The following is a 22,934-nucleotide window of genomic DNA, read 5'->3' on the forward strand; positions in this document are numbered from 1 at the left end:
TGTGCAGAAATCCTTTTTTTCAAGTTTACTTTGTGTCTGTTGTAACTGTACTGCTTCCTCTATCTATGAAATATATTTTAAAATGTTCTAATGCGGCTAATTATTATTTCAAATTAGTTTTATGCAAAAAGAGACAAAATACACAAAAGAATCTATTCAGATAAAGGTGTTGGTATTATATTGGTATACTGAAACGGTGTATATATTGACTCTCTGTTAAGTCTATAACTGGATTTAAAATTCTTCTCTTCCCATACAAGCCTTGAATAATCAGGTCCCATTATATTTTATTATGATGGGTCCCATCGTAACATATTATTCTGTAGTGCACTTTGCTCTCAGACTGCAGGCTTAATTGTGGTTCATACAGTTTCCAAATTTTGAGTTTCCTATCTGCCACCTCTTTTGTGGACCCAATTTGCAGTTTGGATTCAGAGTACAGACACTCTACTCTTAAGATTAGACTTAAAATGCTAGGACTGTGGCTGCTATGGGCACTGAGCATGCACCTCTTTTTACTCCCCAGCTGTTCATACGGTATACCACTGCTGCATGTCATTAAATTGTTTTTTTTTTTCATAGTGGCCAGTCTCCTTATGCTCTCCCTTTTCTTTTCTCCTAGCACCAACCTCCCAAAAGGTTAGTGCAGATAGCTGTGTCTTTCTGAGCCTCGTCCTAATGGAGGTTTCTTCCTGTTAAAAGGGAGTTTTTCCTCCCACTGTCACCTAGGTGCTCGTAGTGCTCGTAGGAGATCATCTCATTGTTGGTGTTTTCGCTTTAAGACTGTAATAGATTTATTCCATTTCAAATCATCACACTTTTAAAACCATCCATTAGTCCTAACCCCAACCTAACCAAACGCTAAAGCCACACCTGCCACAGGCAAGCAGGGGCCAGGCGACTGGGATGATAGCCGCCAGAATGAAAGCTCCAAGAAATGTAACATATACAACCATAAAAGGAACCATAAAATTGCATGTGGTGATTTCCCATGATGATTTGAGATGGAATGACCCACGACTGTCTTTACTGTCTAGTAGTTCTGTCTTTATCTTGAAGCAAAAAGGACCTTGACGTGGCTGTTGTTGTGATTTGATGCTATACAAATAAGCTTGAAACTTAAACATGAACAAAAGTTGTATGTTTCTTCTTGCTAAGAATGAGGTATTCTTGAGTAAATTATGTATTACATTATGCAAGCACCATTTTAACACCAACTGGTGATCAGTAATATTTTGATCAATAACAAATTACACTGAATGCATCACAGTGTTTTTTTTCCTCCTTTGTTACTTCTCTAATTCTATTTAAAACTAAATCTAAACAAACATCTTGTAGATGTGTAATATTTTAAATACTTTTTACAGTATCCCTAAAAAAAACAACAGAAAAATGCAACAGGCAAAAACTTTTTCTTTCAGTGTTTCCCATTAGGGGTCGCCACAGTGGCTCATCTGCCTCCATCTCACCCTGTCCCTGAGCCTAGCATCCTCCTCTGTCACACTAACTCTCTACCTACCCTCCTTCACTACATCCACAAATCATCTTTGTGCCCATCCTGATGCAAACCTCCCCCATTTTTCTGTTTTTCCATCTGGCACTATTGCAACAGTTAAAAATATCACAACGGGACATTTAAATATACGGCTGAGGTCACAAATGACCCCTCTTGCTCACTTGAAGTTTAATAAAATGAAAGCCAAATCCATTATAAACCAGTATAAACATACAAATGATTATTTTTTTGATTAATTTTTCCTACTTCACTGTATGAGACAACTGACCATCTTGGCAACAGAGAGTCAAGGTCACATTCACATATATAAACTACCCGTTTAGTTGTTTTTATCCAGTCTTTGTTGACTGTTTTTCTTGAAACGCACTGAAAGATTGTCGCTCAACCTGGTAAAGCTCCCTTGTTATCTTAAACAGGCCAAGCATTCGTCTTGGTCTCTATTGTTTTGGCTTTGTGCACAAAATCAATGGAGCTCATTCATCACATGCTCATTGAAAATGAGCATATTTGTTTGAACATTTGTGAGGATTCGTCTGTGTAGTTTGAGGCAGAGGAGCAAGATTTATCAAAACTGCAGACAGTAGATGCTGCAGTCACGGTATTTGCTTGCAGAAAAAGTATGGTTCTGTCCTCATATCTTTCCAAGGCGTCTGACACGTACAAATCACAGACACATACACTTATGCGTGAGCAATTAATGCATGCATACCCCACATGCACTTGCAAAGTCATACGCGCAGACGCACACACAAGGAGAAATACTCGCTGTGGTTTCTGTTTCCGTCACAAACAGCCGGTGATGGATAGGCCTTTTCCATTTTAAACAGGGAGAAAACACATGCCCCCGGGGACCCTTGTGTGTGGAAGTACTTTGAAGTGTCCACATTTAATTCTTCTGTATGATAAATGAGAGGAGAACTGCAGTTGTAGCCTGTGAGGAAAAGCTCTGCTTGCTCAACAAGGGGAGCGGTAACAAATGTAGCGATAGCTGATAAGCTGACTGTGTCTCTTGCTTGTTGTTCTGCTCCCTGCAGACCCCCACAGCCAGATAACAAATCCATCCTATCAATCAAACCCATCAATGGCTGGCTGCAGATTAGAGACAGTGATTTTGGGGCTGATTGGAGGCGAAATGCTGATTGCACCTCGCTCTCTCCGACTTGATTACACTCTGCCCGTGTGTTGTCAAGCTCGGCTGCTGAGCTGTAATCACTGGAAGCTAAAAGCAGACGCTGTGGCTCTGGTAGACAAGATGCAGGAACGGTCACACCGCTAGATTGTTTTAAATATCTGTACCTCACATGCAAGCGTACGTGTAGGTCTGGACTTTTATAACTCGAACGAAACCTTTGATCACATTTATTTTGTTCCACGACTCCTGTCACGGCCTCCTGAATCCCTCCAGCTTTTCTCCACTTTTCTGGCCTACTTCCATCGCAGTGGCAGAGGGTCCCGCACACCGAGCGGAGTCCTAATCCGAGCTTTATTTAGCTGCCTCACCTTTAAAACTGGAGCAGCTTCCGCACCGTTTTCTCAGCTTTTTCTAACATTACTGCTCTCAATCCCCTCCACTCCTCCATCAGCGTCACTCTGTTTACATTTTGTCATCCGCTGCAGTCGTACAGTGCCTGATATGTTTTGGCAGCTCGAGTGCAGCTAGCAGAGGCAGCAGTGTATGTTTTGTTCAACACAAACGGCATGAGCTGATTGAAATTGGTAAACACATCCACCGGAGGATATTACCAGCTTTCTGCTGGCAAGTTTGAAATGTATGTGGCAAATTAATTGGTTTACTTCCTTTCTCGTTTGGAGAGGAATAATTGTGATGGGCTCTCAGTGGGACTGCGAGAACGAGCCAAATTTATTCTTTGTTTTTTATGTAAACACACAAAAAAACTGTTGAAGCACAACCTTTGTAATGATTTCCACGATGACAGTTTGTGCAAATATGCCTGTTTTAGAAAAGCCTGCAGCATTTCTTTCCTCCCTTTTTTTGCTACATATTCAAATGACACGTTGTGGAGATAATATCTGAATTTCAGGAGCGGGACCACTCCTCCTTCACGCCCCCAATACCTGCTGTTCTCATTTTCATGCCCCCCCCCCCGTTTTCTTTCCTCTCTTCTCCTGTCCTCTCCTCTCTTCCTTTCCTCCCTCTATTTCTCGTTAGTACATGGGGTTCTGCCCGGCCCGAGAGCCATCGCCAGTCCCCTTCAAGGCCTTCCCCAAACCGCAGCACTATTCACACTCCTCATCCCTCATCGCCCATCGTTACCAAGGATGTGGTCCCTGCTAGTGAAATGTGAGCTAAAACATTCATTTGAGTTTTCTCTCACCATGCGATGAAGACTTTATCGGGAAAAATGGAAACGCTCCAACAGTTTGCAGCTTGTAACATCTACCGTGAATATTCGTCACCTTTAACAACAGTGTTAATAGAAACAGATTCTCAATGGAAACACTGTCTTACAGGGTCGCTCCTTCGGCTCGCCTGGCTAATGTTTGTTACACTAATAACAACCTCCTGCTTTTAATCCTCAACACCCCATTTAAGACTGCCGGCACGACTGCGTACCTAAATAAAGTTCTTTTCATCTCAGCATGTATTTGTATGCATGTTTTTATATGTGTGTGTGTGTGTGTGTGTGTGTGTGTGTGTGTGTGTGTGAAAGAGAGAGAGAGAGAGAGCGGTTGGTTCACATAAAATTCATAACTCACTATGTCCCGGTTTTGAACTATCTTTGAAGCCACGAAATTGTCTCATCCAGCCTGTGTTAGGTATCATTTCAATTGACACCATGTACTCGGCTACTAGTGCTTTGAATTGAGCATACTTGCATGCTTGTTAGATGGAAACAGCTGTCAGGGGAGATAGCGAGAGTGACTCACTCCTCTTTCCCTCGCTTATCGTTTGCCTATTCCAGTCTTGCTCCTCTTATTGTGACCTCCAAGGAAGTCAAAATATTCTCATCCTTTTCCCTTAAATTTTTTTCCCCCCTGTCTCGTATTCGCAGTGAGCTCACGCAGCATGCCGACTGATTTTTGGAAACATTGTGGCCACAGGTGTGCTGTGCACCTGTGGCACAGTTGGAAACAAGCTTGGATTAGTATGAATAAATTATTACCTGTCTGTGCTGTGTGCTCATGACAGTTTCGGAAATGTTGGAGAGGTGCTGCTATAACAGCTTATTTTAAAAAAATTTATTAAAAAAAAGCTGTGGGTAAGAGGTGCAGCATCCACCCAAACACAGTTTTGTTCAAAATAAAAGACAATATTTATGTCAAAGCCAGAACTTATGTTGCTGCCACTGTGTTAATTTAGTTAATGAGGAGACTTCAACATGTGTTAACACTTTCACAGAGAACAGGAAGCTGGATGTGCAAAAGTGCTTCAGTGGTATTTTAAGTTAGCAGCAACCTACAGTCAGGCGGGCACCAGCTGTTATTTCTCAGGATTTGTCTAACTCAGCAACCTCTACAGAAAAAAAACATTTGCACACATCTGTTCAGGCACGATTTTCCTATGTGTATTGTCATCTTTGTTCTCTGTGTGTGGAAAAAAATTGAAAGCTGAATTCATGTTTTTTTATATATAAGATGAATCTCGAACTAAACATGCTGAGCATCTCTGGCCAACTATTGACGTTAGTATCGACTTTACAGTTCATGCATTTATAGCAGTAAGAGTGATTTTGCTATCCACACAGTATGTGTCACATTGATGGTGAACTGACCTTTCCTACTTATTGACTTGTGTCATGGCGGATTCATCTGATGTTCATAAAAAAACCTCGGCCTCCACACTCGGGGGGGATTTAAACAATGACTGGGATTTCTGGGAAATGCTCCCCCTGAATAACAATTTAATCCAATGCTTTATGTACCTATTATTTGATAATCTAGGAAGCCAAACCCCTATGATGAGATAAAGGTCAAGGAATACCAGCTCTGTACCACTCTGGAGTTACAGAGAGATTAGCCTTAGTGATAATCCTAATTGTTGGAGAGCAGCAGACCTTCTTAGGTAGAGCAAGATGCTTTGAGTTGATTTCCATTGATAAAATAAACAAAACCATACAAAGATCATATTCTGTAATTAATAGATATTTAGTGGATGGACATGTTGAATGAATCGGTAAAACAGTGCTAAGTCACAAGATTTGTCTGGTTCTTTATTCCTTTTCTAAACTTCTTTATATTTTTATGAGCTGGTTTGATGTGTTAAAGCAGTGGCTGAAATTTTGGTCTAATAAAATGTACTCAGTGCCTCCGCTCAGCACGGCATCTGCTAGCTTACTAGAGAAAACTCTGAACATACGTACTCTATTTTATGTATAATAATTACTATTATTTTGTTGGGTAAAAAAGGTGATTTTTTTTATTGTTATGTTATTAGTGTTAAATCGTGTTTTAAAAGGAAAAAGTAAGTGGTGGAGAATTTCTAGGGCTTCTGGTTAAAGAAATATCAATGACAGGGAGCATTGATGTATTACTACAATCACATCGCATTAATGCCCGGAGCTAGTGTAACATTGTCATTATCCTGAGTTTTTTTTTACCCTAGATATGCAAAATGCATTTTTGGGTAAAAAAAGTTCTAGTGATTATTAATCGTCTGCAGTTTGATTCTTAGCCTATTGTGTTCTCAGTGCTTCTGTTCCACTTACTGTATTTCTTCTGTTGGTTTATAATGCTTCTCCTATGTTCCCCCTGTACAGTTAATCACCCTGTTAGTGTTTGCTGTTTATCAGAATGAGAAGCAGAATACTTTATTAATCCCTAAGGAAATTATATGGTTACAGTTGGTCCAAGACAATAAGAAGAGTAACTGTTACAAAATATAAGAAATGGCTCTAACATATACAAATAGCTCAATAATAAATATCCCAAATATTACAGAGATTAAATATTTATGACTGACATTTAATCTGTAAACTGTAAAACTTTGTTATTTGTTATTTTCACTGTAGAGGATGTGCAAACGGATGGAACTATTGCATTGTGTACTGTTCATTAGATGGAGGAGTTGTACAGGCAGGAATGATTTCCTGTGCCATTCAGTGGTGCATTATGGGTAGTCGCAGTCTCTCACTAAACCTGCTCCTGTGTTTGGCCAGCACGTCATAGAGTGGGTGGGAGGTGTCCTTATCTTAGACAACATCCACCTCTCCGACACCACTTTAAGGGAATCCATGTCATGGTTCTGGGTCGGTGACCAGTGTATTTTAATGTTTTGGACTTTTTGTTTTTGGTTTCGTTCTCACGCTGTCTAGCTCCTTAGTCTTTTAGTATTTCTTGACTTCTAGTTCTAGGTTTTGTTATGTGTTCCCCTGTGTTCTGTGTTTCCTGTTTTACTTTGTCAATTAGAATCAGCTGTGCCTCCCTCCTCTTTTGAATTCCTCGTTCCCCTCCGTATGTATATATAGTGTGTGTTACCTATGCTCATTGTCGGTCCATCTGTGTCACCTCCCTGTGTCGCTCCGTGTCTCACCCTGGCGTCATCCTGTGTTTCGTCCCGTGAGCTTAGGTTTCATTTTCGTTTGCTAGTTTTTTCCCAGTCTAGGTTTGTCTTAGTTTTTGTCCTCGTCACCACCGTTGCTGTCTGTACTTCCACCACATGTCAATAAAGCTCCCTCATTGCATCTCAGCCTGTGCCAGGCTTTGGGTCCGTTATTCTTCACTCCACACAGCTTGCCCCGGCAAACCATGACAGTCCAGCTCCATCTCCACAACATTGCTGGTCTTGTGGATCAGTTTACTGAGTCTGTTGTCATCTGCGACCCACAACCTGCTGCTCCAGCATGCAACGGCATAGAGCAGGGGTGTCCAACTCCAGGCCTCAAGGGCCGGTGTCCTGCAGGTTTTAGATGTGTCCTTGATCCAACACAGCTGATTTAAATAGCTAAATTACCTCCTCAACATGTCTTGAAGTTCTCCAGAGGCCTGGTAATAAACGAATCATTTGATTCAGGTGTGTTGACCCAGGCGATATCTAAAACCTTGAGGCCTGGAGTTGGACACCCCTGGCATAGAGGATGGCACTGGCCATTAGTTACGTCCTGTGTTATTTTGATAGACATGTGTCTGTGCTTTTGCTTCCTGTGTCTCATTATTCAGATTTAGTTCAGCTGTATGTAGTTCCCAGGTGTCTCCCCTTTGCCCTAATTACCTCTTGTGCATTTATTTCCACAGCTTGCCTTAATTTCACGTTGTGTACTGAGTTCTGTTTCTGAACTTCCTGTGTTTTCCTGGCAGTCCTGCACTGCGTGACATGTGCATGGATTTTGTTTTGCTTTCAATAAAAGGTGGTTTCATCTGCCCAAGAGTTTGCATTTGGGATTGTTCACCACAAAAACTGACAAAACCTGATAAACACGGTATCCTGAGCCGTCCTCAGTATGCTTAGCAAGGTTTGTAAATATGTGATATGTGTTATATTGCTGCAAAAAGACACGGAGGATATCAAATTTATTCACAGCTTACTATGATCATAGCAACAAGACTTCTTAACAAAATATCAATCAGGAGATAAATGTTTCTGCACACACTCAGATACACTGAACTCTGCAACTAATTTAATTTCCTTTTTTAAATCTCATGTAAGAAAATTTCAGAAAATTTGCTCAGTCATGATGATATGGCTGCAGACTGACTGTGCTGTAATCTGAAATCTACCAAAGAAGAATGCATGCATATAAAAATGAAACAGAATCTGACTTTATTTGTGCTTTTTCTCTTATTTTGTTTATCTTTTCTATCTTTCCCCCAGTTTGTCATCTCTTTCATCATCATCATCTTTTTCTTTTCTCTTGCTAATCTGATCCTCCCCGTCTGTCAACTTTGGCATTGGTACACTATCTGTTTATTAAAATGAATAAAAAAAGAAATTGACTAAGAAGAGGCATCTATAGAGAGTTCATAGAGCAAGGCAAGAGTGTTTGGCTCAACAGATCATGATCCTGTTTGCTGAAGCTGCCGAACAACACAGGTTATAGAAAAAAAAAAAACCCTGACCAACACACAATGTACAGTCAGTGTTTGGTTAGTTAATTACATGGTGGAGCCCAGACTACACTGTTGTGCTGTGTGTGGTTATTTTTAGTGCCGGTTGGTTCACACCTGCCTCCTGCACCCCTCATAACTTATAGCTCTTCTAGGGTGTATTTCTCTCCTGGGCCTATCTTTTAGATGCACGTACACTGTTTTTTTTTCTTCCTGTCATGTGTGAGCTCTGTATTCTTTTTTGGTCTTGTGTAATACATTTACAGCAGAACTAATGGATGCTTGTTTGGCTACTCTGACTGTGCGGTGAATGACTCACAGTGTTAGCGGCTCCAATAGGAAATCTGTTCTCCTCTTAAAGCTGAAATAATTGACAGCACCTCATCTGCCAGCTCATCTAAATACAGCAACCTGTACTTGTGTTAACAGGAGGCAGAATCCAGGTCAAGTCATTATGGCATCATCAATTAAAATAGCATCACTGTCAAACAGCTGCAGTGCAGCCTGTTTCGTGCCTGTTCTATGAGCTTCACTAAGACAGCAAGATAAGATGACAGTGTTTTTTTGTTTCCGCGCAAAAGTTCAGTTGAAAGTGCAGGTACAACACCAGTGCGTCACCAGGCCAGGATTTGATCAGCTACTTTAGTTTGATTAGATGTCTGCTTCTGCTCTTTTGGAAATGTAAGTTTACACACAGCGACTCCCGCCCCCTCCCACAAAACCTTGGACCCACAACCTAACAGTCGATGTAATGGGAAGTGTCAGCGTGTTGTTTGTTACATCAGATCACATGTGACATAGTCCACGGCACTTACCTCAGGTTCAAACCCCCCAAAACAACCCCCCGCCATTTTCCGTGTCACTTTCACACTCCCTCTATAGCCTCTATGTCCCCAGAGTGTGTACCAGAAATAATACACACTGCCACTGAAAAACGGCAGCTTATCACGTCTGTGCACACTCCCGGGCTTCCTATGGAGTCGCACGTACATGTATTCACACACCTCACACCAAATGGCGTCCAGGTATTATGTATTTAAAGTGGCAACCTGCTGTTTTCTGTTCCTCCTGGTCTCCTGTGGCTGTCAGGGGCCTCTGATACCGCTGTTTAATGAGCAGAGGCTGGCCTGCTTCTGTTGTTGTCTGTCTGCCGTTGCAGCGCTGACCAGAGGAGACACGCAGGTCTGAGTCCCAGGGCTAATTGCTGCTGCTGGGCTGATAGTCTTTCTGTGCTCCACTCTCATTGACTCCCCAGACTCCGGAGGGATTCCCTCAGGCACCCAAAGACAAACAAACCTGGGCGGACAATCAATAGCGGATGGAAGAGTTAGCGCTCAGCACAGTGTCTGATTAAGATTCCCCAGGAATGTATGTGTTTATGTGAAACAGTGCGAGCTTGCAGGAGTGTTTGCTGATTGTCCTCACTCTGCCGGTGCTAACTGGAATCTTCAGTCAGTCCCTAAGTGCTTGTTTATGTGATTTTGATTATGAGCATTAGAGTTCACAACAGCAGCAAATTAATGCTTCAGGTAATTATTCACGCAACATCGCAGGTTCACAACGTAGTCGTGTGAGAGCAGATAATGTGCTAACAGTGAAAAGTAAAACTGCGTGTGCCATTTTCTGTTAGCCCCAGGTATTACTTTGACTTTTTCCTCTCCTGTGTGTCATTTTTTTGTTTCTGCAAGTAAGAATTCATTTTAAAAAGTCGCATATTACGTTAAAGCATAATTTGAAGCTAGGGGGGAAAGATATCACATAGGTTTTCACATTTTGGTGTAGAGTTCACATCTTTTTACATTTAAACTAATTGCATTTTGTGGGTATTTTTTTCTATAGGCTGTAGTTTTGTATTATTCTTTTCCATTTACTCAAATTAGGGTGTTTTTCCTCCCTTTTTATGTTGTTTAATTCCATAATAATAATTCAATTTATCTCATTTACAGCTGAATGAAATATCCTACTTTATGTCTAGCATTGTTTCTAATGTAGCAGTATTTAAATAATACATTGGGAAATTCACTGCCTGCTATGTCCAGTGTTAATAGTTAAGGATTTTAAAGTTGCTTCTACAAGGCCAAGTGTACTGGTTAAAAAGGGGTTTTGTGATAGTGTTTTATTGTGTCTGCTGTTTGTGTTATTTCTGTAGCCTCATCCAGAAAAGCTGCTTATGGCATGACGTGTCCCTGTGTACCACTGACTGCCACTGGCTAGTGAGCAGCACGGTGATGTAGTGTCATCTCGCCTCTCCTCACCCTCTCATCCCCTGTCCACCCCTGCTCTCTGGGCTCGTGTTTGCTTTTGTTCTTGTCTCCAGTCAGCCTGACTCACGGTGATCATCTTGACCAAGCGCGGGGAAAGGTCAAGGTTGCAAATTGCCTCAAAGCAATCAGCCTTGTCTCTCTCTGCGCTAACAGCGCAAGCTCTCCGTCTCTGTCGCCATTTTTGCCCTGTCTCCATCTTTAGTCTGTCCTCCTCCATCTCTGTGTTTACCCGGGGTGGGGGGGCAGTTAGCTGTGCGACAGGGAGGTTTGGCAGCTTGAGCGAGGTAAAGGCGGTCAGACCTGCTTTGAAGTCTCGGCTCTGACCGGCAGTGGGGCGAGGGACTTAAAAGCACACAGTGTCACTGCCTGGGTGACATTTCAGCACAGAGCAGCGTGGCCCAGTAGGGTGCGCCTGTACACACCAATCATCAACAACATTAAAGCCACTGACAGATAAAGTGAATAACACAGAGCACATTGTCACAAGAATTCATGTGAACATGCACGTGGTCACTTAAAAATTATTTCAGTACTTTGGAGTTTTAGGAAGGTGACTTTATTGTAATTCTTATAGCCTTTTTTGCCTGTGCACTAAAGCATATATTGATACACACTTGGTACCTCGGTATTCATGCACATGCATTTCGTAACTCAAGGACAGCTTCCTTTGGATCACCTGTGCATTCAAGTTCATTGTGCCTGAGTGGCTCTAGCCCAATAGCTTCTCACACATGAAAGACTTCACTTTCACGTGTCACGCAATAGACACAAACACAGCTGAACAACATCAAAGTCTGCCAGCAGCCTGTAGCCGGACAAATGTCTCCATCTACCACCTGATTGTTTCTGCACGTCTCTCTGTCTGTCCTGTAAATGGTGTAAACAGGTGTTAACATGTCAGCCCCCACAGGACGCCACATGCTGTGGTGTCATGATCTTCTGAACAGCTGTCCCCTAGCAGTGTGTGCGTGTGTGTGTGAGAGTGTGTAAGTGAGTGTATGTGTTCACTGTGAGGGTTATAAATGAGGGCAAGAGGAGATTTAGCCCTAGTTTTGTGCAGAGCCAAGGACAAACAAAGAGAAAGGGCAAAGAATGAGAGAGGGCCTCACGGCTGTAAGCAACACATTCACCAGCTCACCGAATCCTGAAACTTAATCAGGACCTCTTTCACATTTAACACACACTACTCTTTTTTACGTTTAAGGGAGTAATCCAGAATATAACAATGCTGTGAGAAAGTATTTGTCCCCTTCCCGATTGCTTTTTTTTCCCATATTGATCACATTTAGCCCTGACAAGGATAAGCGGTTTTGGTCACACTTACATGTTTCAGATCATCAAAGAATTTAAAAGATTAGACAAAGATAAGACAAATAAATAAAAATATGTGTTAAATTATGATTTGTTTATCAAGTGAAAAAAATGTAAATCTTCCTGATCTTATGTGAAAACAATTTCACTAGCCACATGCAGGCCTGACTACTGTGAGACCTGTTGAACTGCTTAAATATAACCTGACAAAGTGAAGAAGACTAAAAGATCTCAAGGAGAAGCATCTAACCTCCATCTAATGAAAGAGCTGAGAAACAAAATCATTGGCATGATCAGTCTGGAAAGGGTTTCAAAGCCATTTCTAAGGCTTTGGGATTCCAGTGAATTATGGTGACAGCCATTGTCCCCAAATAGAGAAAACTTAGACAGTGGTGAACCTTCCCAGGAGTGGCCAGCCTACCAAAATTATTCCAAGAGTGTATCAGCAACACATCCAGGAAAGAACCCAGAACAACATCTAAAGACACGCAAGGCTCACTCGCCTCAATTAGGTCAGAGTTCACAATTCAGCAATAAGAAAGACACTAGGAATAAATGGCATCATTGAGGCAGTTCCATTGCAGGCAGGATGCAGCGTTTACAAATAAAATTCAACATTTGTCTCATCAGTCCAAAGAACATTGGTGTGATAGTGTGAGTCCACGACAACCTGCTATAACTGATGGATCCCTGAATTCTGCTCTGTACCAGAAAATCCTGAAGGACAATGTCCATCCGTCAGTTTGTGCCCTGAAGTTCAGGCACACTTATGCAGCAGCACAATGATTAAAAACACATTAGCAAGTCCATCTCTGAATGGCTAAAAAACAAAACAAAATGAAGGTTTTGGAGTGGCTTATTTAAAGTCTTAAAATTGACTTAAATTTCAAAATCTGAGCTTTTACATTTGTAACCTTCTGTTACACACCCAAAGCTTTAACAAGACAAGTTTAGGATTAAGTACTTTTATTAAGTTTAATAGTAAGATTAATAGGGAGCTAATATTACCTGTGATATAAATGTGTGTTTCTGTCCTCAGGTGGACGTGGAGACACTGGACTACCACCACTACCTGCCACTGTTCTTTGATGGTTTAACTGAGACTGCTTTTCCGTATGAGCTCTTCGCCCGCCAGGGAATCCATGACATGCTGGACCGCGGAGGCCCCAAGATCCTGCCTGTCATCCCCCAGCTCATCATGCCCATCAGGAGTAAGTCTGGGAGGGTGCCCGCACTCACGGTTTACCAACCACACAAAACAGAGCTCCTCTCTCACATGACCCAGTTTGTCAAGTCATTTTTCCTTCGCTTCGCTCTCTCGTTTTCCCAGGGAAATGTATAGTGACCTGGAGACAAATCCAAGTCAGTTACAGTGTTAGTAGAAGCGAGGAGCCAGATTTAACGTGAAAATCACATCTTTAAAGCTAATTAGAAGGAGAGAGAAACCACAGATGAAGTTTTAAATATGTGTAACTTGACAGTTTTAATGATTACTTTTCAGGGCTAAAGTCTGCTTTGCAATCACACAGAGTTATTATCATGGCAATTTTCTGTGATGTTAAAATATAGCAGCCTTTCAATTAGCTTTGGCAGCAAAATGTCCTCATCATCTTCATCATCATTTACATTACTTTTCCAAACCTTTGTATATGTAAATATTATTATTATTTTATCACTGATAGACAGCAGAGTAATCATCTCAGACTTGAACTGCAGCCTAAATAAATATTTTTGCATGTCATTATTTCATTATTCACTATTTGGTGGCAGCCTCATTAGCTTATGATCTCTGACACTAAAAGGCATTCCTTTTAGTGGAATTACTGAACCCATGAACTGGCTAGGAAATTGTTCACTGAGGTCTCAGGAGGAAAGAGTCATTGTACTGCAGGCCTCTGCTTCTACGTGAGCAGAGGTCTTTTTGCAATCAAAGCCAATGTTGGCTTCACTATACGGGCATGGAGGCTATATCTGCCGTTACGCTGTGGGAAGCAGGCAGGAAAGGACCCAAAATGCAGGACTGAACTCAAAACACAGCTTTATTGTTGGAATTACAGATTACAAAACTAAAACTGGGAATATACTACAAATCCAGACAACAAACAGAGGGAGATGCAGACATTATTTACACACACAAGGCCAAACGTGTGAGCGGACCACAGGTGGGAACACAGCTGAAAATAATCTGATGAGCTGAGATGGGCAGTAACGCGTTATAAGTAAGCGTTACGCATTACTTACTGTAATCTGATTACTTTTTTCAAGTAACAAGTAAAGTAAGGATTTACTATTGCAAAAAAGGTAATTAGATTACTGTTACTTTCCCGTTAGCACGCTGCGTTACTGCGTTACTAAAACTGATTTTTTTTGCAAGAGTGTCTCATGACAATGACGTAAGCGAGTGCAATGTTTGTGGCAACAGCTGTGTGCAGATCAAAAATGGATAATATAACGAGTGCGGGAGAGAGTATGAGCGTGCAGCGTTTAAAGCGTGGAAGTACTGACCTTACTTTGAGTTTCATTCCGTAAAAAGTGACAAAAACATTAGCGTCCGCTGTTCACTGCGTGGGAAGAAAACTTCTTTTTACAGCGAAAACACCCCTAAACTTCCGAGCAAGCGCCGAGTGCGCTGCCACTGGAATGTGAAATTCACAGAGAAACTGCCGTATCCTTCCACTGACCTCTGCGACACACCTGCACCAGGGTAAACCTCCGCCTGCCCCACTCCTGCTATACAGGTGAAAATAGAGCAACAGGACCGCTGAGTCATTGATTTTATTTATTTTCTGTTGTGTTTCACTTGCATCTATTTGAAAGAGTGAGTGCAAACACAAAAAACTATTTTATGTGCTTGAATGTGCAGAAAATAGGTTTAAATGTTAAACAAATTTCTTCCAGTCAGAGAATGTTGCATATAATTTAATGTTTGCTTGATGCATAAAGTTAAAAGATTAAAACTAATAAAACAAGTTTTAAAAAGAGACTTTTTCATTTGGTTGCATTTTATATGATGGATTATGCAGAAAAAGCAGATTTGGGCTGAAAGATCTCTTGCTTTATTACCTATTTAGGGTGTAAATCCTGTTTTAAAAAGTAACTAAGTCACTAATTAGTTTTGAAAATAAATAATCAGTAAAGTAACAGGATTACTTTTTTTCGGGAAGTAATCAGTAATCAGTTACTGATTACTTTTTTCAAGTAACTTGACCAACACTGCTGATGAGAAACTGAACATTTTGCACACAAGACAAGTGACTATCAGAATAAAACAGGAAGTGACAAGAGCACTGAGACATTTGAGCTTTACACTACAGGGGATAAAAAGACATGGAAGCAAGCAATAGCCAAACTAGAACATAAGAATCACATGACAGACATGACCTAAAGACAGAGAGTGAGAGAGCAAGGGACAAGAAAGAGAGAGAGACAGACATCACAGGGCGCTACAACAACACAGGAAACTAGACACAAGAGGACGGGGAACACAGAGAGGAATGATAACAGAAAACCTAAAGCCTAGATAACAAACTAAGACCTCAGGCTACAAACGGAGATCACAACTATAATAATGAAATACTAGGAACAGAATATTAAATAAACCTGAATCAAAAGTCAAAACACAAAAGCTGGGTCATAGACTGGGACCATGAAAATGAATTTCCAACCGTGAATATCTAACTTTCACATTTGAAAATCACTCAAATAAAGGGCCTGGTAACGTTATAGTTAGGAGTAAGGGGCAAGAGTTAGAGGGTTAAGGAATCTGACCTTAATGAAAATGGATTTCTCACTTTGGTTTTATAGATAATATATATTTATTATATTTACATACATATCTTTCTTAGACTTTTCTCAGACTTTGCCTTGGAGATTCGATGCAACAAAAATAGAACAACATGCTTTACCAGGAAAAGAATCACCTGTCTTGCAGTCTGCTGCTACAGCCGCTTCTAATATTATACAACCAGTCCTGATGTGGCGTCCTAATTTGGTTTCGCTGTCATACAGTTCCTATTATTGCATTAACCCTCAGGGTGAAGCGTCCTTGTTTTTTTTTCTGTTTTTCTATTTTGCATTTGCCGGAAGACGCTGGCTCTAAAAGTATGCCTGATAATCTGCAATGAATGTGATGACATGCTACATTTAACTGTGTCATCATGCTGTGCCTCCTTACCTTTCCAGGCTGACACGTTTACACGCGTGCGCACAGTCTCTCACACACACACACACATACACACACATGTTTAAGGAGGGCCGAAAGGTCGTGCCTGAGGGCGAAGTGGTGTACGACTTCAAAAATAGACTTCGGAATTCATAGGGATGCGAACGGGAAAGGTTTCATGCGCGGCAAGAACAAGGAAGAACAAGGAAAGAAGAAGTTGGAGGAATGCAAAGTGTGGCTTTGTTGAAAGAATTTCAGCACATGCACAGGCACAAAGTCTCAAACACACACACACACACACACACACACAGAAACTCTTTTGTTTGGCGCCACTGCCAAGTGGAGTGTCAGTTTCAAAGTGGGAGCCTTTAAGTGGCGCCCAGTGAGCCTGCGGTAGTGTTCATGTCATGGGCAGTTGGCTGGGGGTGTGTACGTGTGTGTGCTTCTTGTTTATGTGTGGGTGTTGGATGTCTGTGGAGGCAGAGGGGCATGACGGCCAACACCAGGCAGGGCTGTTGGAGACACAGAGACACGGTGACAGACTGACCCTGGCAGAAAGTCGCACTGAGCACAAGCTGCTCGGTCTTAACTGTTTCACATCATACAGTGTAACAACTCCGAAGTGTCGTGTGTGCGTACGCTTTACTGCTTTATAACAACCCAGATTCCCAAAAGTTGGGATGCTCTGTGGAATGTAAATAAAAGCAGAATGCAGTGATTTGCAAATTTCATAAAACAATATTTTATCAAATGATTATGTGAAAATCTACCATTTTAAGAAAAAAGAGACAGGCATATGTTTTTCGATGTGTAGCATCTCCTTCTCATTTAACAACAATAAATGAACTCAGGAGACCAGTTGGTGGACTTTTAGGAGAGCAGTGTTGTCCCAAATTTGGTCTGATGTAAGATTCTAGCTGGTCCGCTGACCTTGATCTCTGTTGTCATAGTTTTCTTTTTATAATGTGACAAACATTTCACTTGTGGGAAGGTCTGGACTATAGGCTGGCCAGTTCAGCAACTTGTACTCTTCTACTACAAAGCCATGCTGTTATGATTAATGTGGTTTAGCATTGTCTTGCTGAAATATGCTAGCTCATTCCTGAAAAAGCCACCTGGGTATGAGCATGTTGCTGCTTTAAAACCTGTATTTACAGCTCAGGATTGATGGTGGCTTTCAGATGTACAGGCTTGTTTTTCCATCTGAGATGCAGCTTTTGTGGCTTCTTCTTTGCATGATAGAACTTCAACTTACATTTTTGGGTGGCACAGAAAACTGTGATTTCATGCAGTGATTTCCATGTTTCTAATGCAGTGCCACCTAAGGGCCTAAAGATCACAGGCATCTGGTGTTGAATGTCAAGCTCGCCCTCTGTGCACAGAGTTTTCTCCAGATTCTCTGAATCTTTTGATTGATTTTTTTTTTTCTTGTTCAAATCCACCTTCTCGTGTTGAAGCTGGTGAAGATGGCCCTTCCTTTCCTATGCTGTGAGCTTGAGGGTTACTCCAACCAAAACCTGCAGCTGGTGGAGAATTGGTTCATGAGCTGCCACTACACTAAGCAGAGCAAGGACTACCAGCTGCAGTTCAACCCCGCTCAGCTGGAGTTTGTTGATAAATGAGATAACCAGTCAGTGCTTCAAAGTTTTTTGTCAATAAGTATTTATATTAATAATTAATTTAAGCACTGGTTTGCCTTCTTTTGCTTGCACACGTGTGATTGCAACCTCCTCTACCACCACAGATAGATTGTAAGTCTCTATACAGGCACGTGAAAGCAAAATGTCTATTTGGCCCTCTGTAATGAAGCACTCACTTTACACACAACTAATCATTATACACAGTGGTACTTGGCTACTCAGTAACCCAGACAGCATTTTATAAGTTCAAACCGCTCAGCAGTTTTGGCCATTTGCCTTCTGGAGGCCAGACCAAAGGTGATGGTTATGCCCCTAATGAAAACACACACTTCGCCCTGATAATGGAATTTTAAATGGCTTGCTCCTTATTAACTTTTTCGTTTATTAAAAATCAGTCCCGTTTTGCCATCCACAAGGCAAAACCGCCAGTCCGTGTCTCTGTTGCAGATTAATTACTTTTCTATGGCGTTGGAAAGAAGGAGGGATGGCAGAAAGAGGAAGAAAGTAAAAAGCCATCCACAGTTTAAAATGGCAAGATATATATTTTTCTCCTCTGACGTTAATACATCTTCAATGTGGCTGGCAGACTCTTATCTGCAGAGCGACTGAGCCACATCAGGCCCTGGTGAATTTTGATGATGACTGCAGGTCACCCAATGAGAATACACAATGAGGAAGGCTCTGGCTGACATTATACTCTGAGGCCCCGTCCTCAGTGACTTAAAGACTGAACTCTTTCCTACTGTATGCCATGCTCCCTTTTGCTTGCTTTAGAAAGAAAACCTTACTGTGGGAAAAGAGGCGAGAGCATTTAATATATTTTTGTGGCGTTGACGCATTTCAGAAGGCTTTTGTTTTCCCGGTGTGTGTTTGAAATGACAAATGGTTTGCTATGAAACATCAATTTGTGTAAGTAAAGTCGTAAAAAATGGTTTTGTTCAGCCAAACAGATCCAAGGTGACTCAGGAGACAAGGCAGAATGTTTTTGAAACGCCGTTGTTTTGGGCTTTCTCTGGCGTCCTTAAACAAGGAGGAAGATTCTGAGCCATGCCTGCGTGCAGTTGATTGGCAGAGCATTTGTTCGGCTTTGAACTAAAATGAGACTTTCATTACAAGGAGATCCTCAGTTACGCCTCTGCACGAGAACATCTTCATCTGATCTCAGAAGTGTATTTATACCCCGAGCGAGAACAATTCACTGCTAAACTCTCCGAGGTGTCGCCCCTGCCTCTGACATTTCACAGGAAGCGGAATACGGGGTCAGCGTTGTTTTATTTCCACGCTGAATACGAAACAAGCCTTAGCATGAATAGATGATTATTCAGATTTGTCCCAACACAGGTTTTAAACCAGCATTAATATATCAGGCCCTCGGCTGCCTTCCACTCTGGCTCTTTTAATTTTTTTTTCCTTTCTCTTTTTTCTTTTTTTTTTTCTTTTTTGCAGTGAGGCAAGAGTGCTGATGAATAATTGAACAGTCCCGCGGTCCAAATGTCACAGCAGGGAAAATTGTTTGCGCTGGCTGGTAATTAGAATTTCATTGTTTGTTATGTAGGTTTGAAATTCCTGTCATTCCACATTCCACCTTATCTCGGTGATGGCAGATATCACTGCGCTTGTCTATCCGGGGGAGACACTAAGGCAACGATGGAGAGATGGCGTGAAGCACAATACATTTGCTCATTCAGCACACACTCATTCACTCACTCGCTCACTCACACACTCGCACATTGTCGCCGACACAGATAAAGTCACGCTCCTTCTCATTCTCCTGCTCTCAGATGGACACAAAGCAGTGGCCCTGGTTCACATAGTCTTTTATGAATGCAGTATGCAATATTCCTTGAACCTTTGAGCCTCATGTTGTTTATGTGACTCTTCTAACATTGCGTAACTTGGTTCGTGTTTTGTTACTGCCACATTCAGCACTGCCTGTGCTCGTGACTGAGGCTGACATTTTTGTCCCATTGCTTGTAAAATGCTTGCACTGGAATGTGCACTCATGTACGCGCACAAGTACGGGTACGCTTGTGTGTGTGATGTGTGAGTGGTGTATGAGAGTGTGGCTCCGTGTGCTCAGGACTGCTCCATGTTTGCATATTAGCTGTTTTAACACTTGCACTGAGTGATGCAGTACGCTGTTCTCTTTGCTGCTCACACACAATCTTTTAGGGCTGGTGCCCTTTTCCTCTTTCTCGATTAGTCTTATGTGAATTCGAATAAGGTGCTGCAGCTAGGTATGGGTAAATTACTATTTCTACTAATGACTTGAAATATATATTGATTCTAATGTACAAAAGACTTAAATAGCAGTCAGAAAAACAGAGATCCATGAATGAATGAATAGAGATTCATGGAAGAATTCTGTCATGGCAGAGATCGCAAATGTCCCTCCAATTCCTCTAAAAGACAAAGGGTTTAACTTGGCTGCACACAAACATGTAATCCCACTGGTTGGGTTAGTTACTGTTACAGGTTAGTTAGAGGCAGGTAGAACCACTTTCAGGCTCCATTCATTTAGACAGGGACTCACAGTAGCAGTTTCTGGAAGTTAATTAGTCATTATTCTCGCTTCTGGAAGCCTTTTGAGCTACATGCAGGGCTATTCATATAGTGTTGCTATCAATTTTGTTACAATCAATTTTGTACTCATCTTGAAGCATACACTGTAAAAAAATATTGTAATATAAAAGTATTTTACTGTGTATTTTACAGTTTTGTACTGTTTTTCTAGAATATCATTAAATTTACATAAATAGACTGTGATTTTACATTTCAAATGTAAAATAACATAAAATCACTATAAATGTAATAAAACATAATTTTCTTGTTTTTTAAATATATTTGTCTGTACATATGCATATTTAGATTGTTAAAATACATTCACAAATGTATCATAATTTCACAAATATCTGTCCGTTATTTGAAAGATTGAACTGTTAAATTCAAATGTAATGCTATGGAAAAATATATAAAATGATTCTTATGAACTTTTTTTACATCAAATAATGTTATTTAGGGCGATCGTGGCTCAAGAGTTGGCAGTTCGTCTCGTAATCAGAAGGTTGCCGGTTCGGGCCCCGGCTCGGACAGTCTCGGTCGTTGTGTCCTTGGGCAAGACACTTCACCTACCACCTACTGGTGAGGCCAGAGGGGCCGATGGTGCGATATGGCAGCCTCGCTTCTGTCAGTCTGCCCCAGGGCAGCTGTGGCTACAACTGTAGCTTGCCTCCACCAGTGTGTGAATGTGAGAGTGAATGAATAGTGGAATTGTAAAGCGCTTTGAGGGTCTCGAAAAGCGCTATATAAATGCAATCCATTATTATTATTTAAACCAACTGTTAACTGTATATTTCTGTACATTTAAGTATTATTATTCATATTGCCGCATTCATTGACCTTGTTTATAGGTAATTTCATTGTTTAATGAAATTACCTATAAACCTCTGTCAGTGCGCCCCAGGGCAGCTGTGGCTACAATGTAGCTTGCCATCACCAGTGTGTGAGTGTGTGTGTGAATGGGTGGATGACTGGATGTGTAAAGCTTTGGGGTCCTTAGGGACTAGTAAAGCGCTATACAAATACAGGCCATTTACCATTTATTTACCATTTTAATCACATTCAAATGTTCCTAATTTAATGTTTAAAAGCACTTGAAAAAGGCAAAATCCTATGTAAAATTTGGGCAACAAACTGTATTGTCATTACTGAAAATAACCGTATTTTATTTAGTTAGTTATTTAGTTATTTTCTGTTATTTTATAGTATTATTTTGGCGCCCTAGCTGCCGGAACATTACTGTGTTTTTAGGATTTTTTTTTTTACAGTGTACAGTATATACACACGTGCTGCCGGTAGAAATTGTGTTCATGAGTTTGTGCTAAAAATACAAAACTCAGAGCTGCTTATGTTTATGATAATCTGTAGACTTTATCACGAAGGACAGCCTAAATAACTCCTCCACAAATATGCAGTGCTGTTTCAACACTGTCCAATCAGTGTGTGTGTACATATGTATGTGTGTGTGTGTGTGTGTGTGTGTGTGTGTGTGTGTGTGTGTGTGTGTGTGTGTGTGTGTGTGTACAAACCACTGATATGGGGGTAATAATCCAGAAACCTTTTTTATTTCGTTAGGTTTTGTGACTCGAGGGCAGTGAAAAGAAATTTCACCTTTATTTTTTATTTAAAACTTATTTTTAGCAAACTTTTTCTCTTGGTGTGAAGCACTGTGCCACTCATTTTGTCATTTAGCCATGTTTCTGATGATCTTTATAAACAGGTTCAACGTTTCAATAGAATTTTTGGAACCCCCAGCTTTCATGTTGTCTAAGTGCTAAGGAACATTCACATGTGGGTTTGCAGGTAAGCGGTCCATGTTGACAGGAAGAGAGGGATGCCATTTATTGCAGTAGTTTTGTAAGGATTATCTATTACCTAGTTTTTAAAAAATTATTTTTTAAATAGCATTTTTTCACTAAAAATAAGCAGTTGATGAACTCCCAGAACGGCTTTCTGGCTTCTGGTGAATGTCAAGTATTTCCTGCCTTTTAGTTCTGTTTTTAGCCTCTACCACCCACGACAGGGAATGGTAGAGACCTGCTGTTAAAGAAAACTGCTACAACCAGTCCATGCTGAACAGATAATCAAGCTGAAATTCTAAAAAGATCTCCAAAGCAAAGTCGATTCAGAGTCAGTCATTAAGTTGTGGCCTTTGTTCCCTGTAACAGAAACAAAAATCTCTTTAGTTGCAACATCAACAGTTTATGAAGAGGAGGAACCAGATACCTCCAGTTGGCCAAGATGACGAAAGAGCTTTCCTGTGAATTTGTGTCACCTCATGTTAAACAAACAATTTATTGTGTTTGAATGTTGTCATCATCAACATGACTGAAAGGCAAACCTGTTTGATTCCTATCTTGACTGACTTGCCTGTCGACTGACATTTGTTCTGTGGCATTTAATATTACGACAGCTTTACTAACCAAAGTCAGTAGCATAACCACGAAGCAAAACCTGTGGCTACGGTTTCTCTAAATTAG

General features: G+C 41.0%; 1 protein-coding gene across 3 annotated transcripts in view; it reads left to right on the forward strand.

Annotated features, from left to right (window-relative positions):
• pacrg (PARK2 co-regulated) overlaps positions 1 to 22,934 on the forward strand; it is a 147,947-nt gene that overhangs the window by 65,461 nt on the left and 59,552 nt on the right. For all 3 annotated transcript variants that reach the window (XM_040042192.1, XM_040042194.1, XM_040042195.1), the window contains exon 3: positions 13,133 to 13,304. In XM_040042192.1, the coding sequence (XP_039898126.1) occupies positions 13,133 to 13,304 (172 nt within the window). The remainder of the gene's footprint in view (positions 1 to 13,132; positions 13,305 to 22,934) is intronic.

Source organism: Simochromis diagramma, unplaced genomic scaffold, assembly GCF_900408965.1.
Source record: "Simochromis diagramma unplaced genomic scaffold, fSimDia1.1 OVJJ01000304.1, whole genome shotgun sequence".
NCBI lineage: Eukaryota > Metazoa > Chordata > Actinopteri > Cichliformes > Cichlidae > Simochromis > Simochromis diagramma.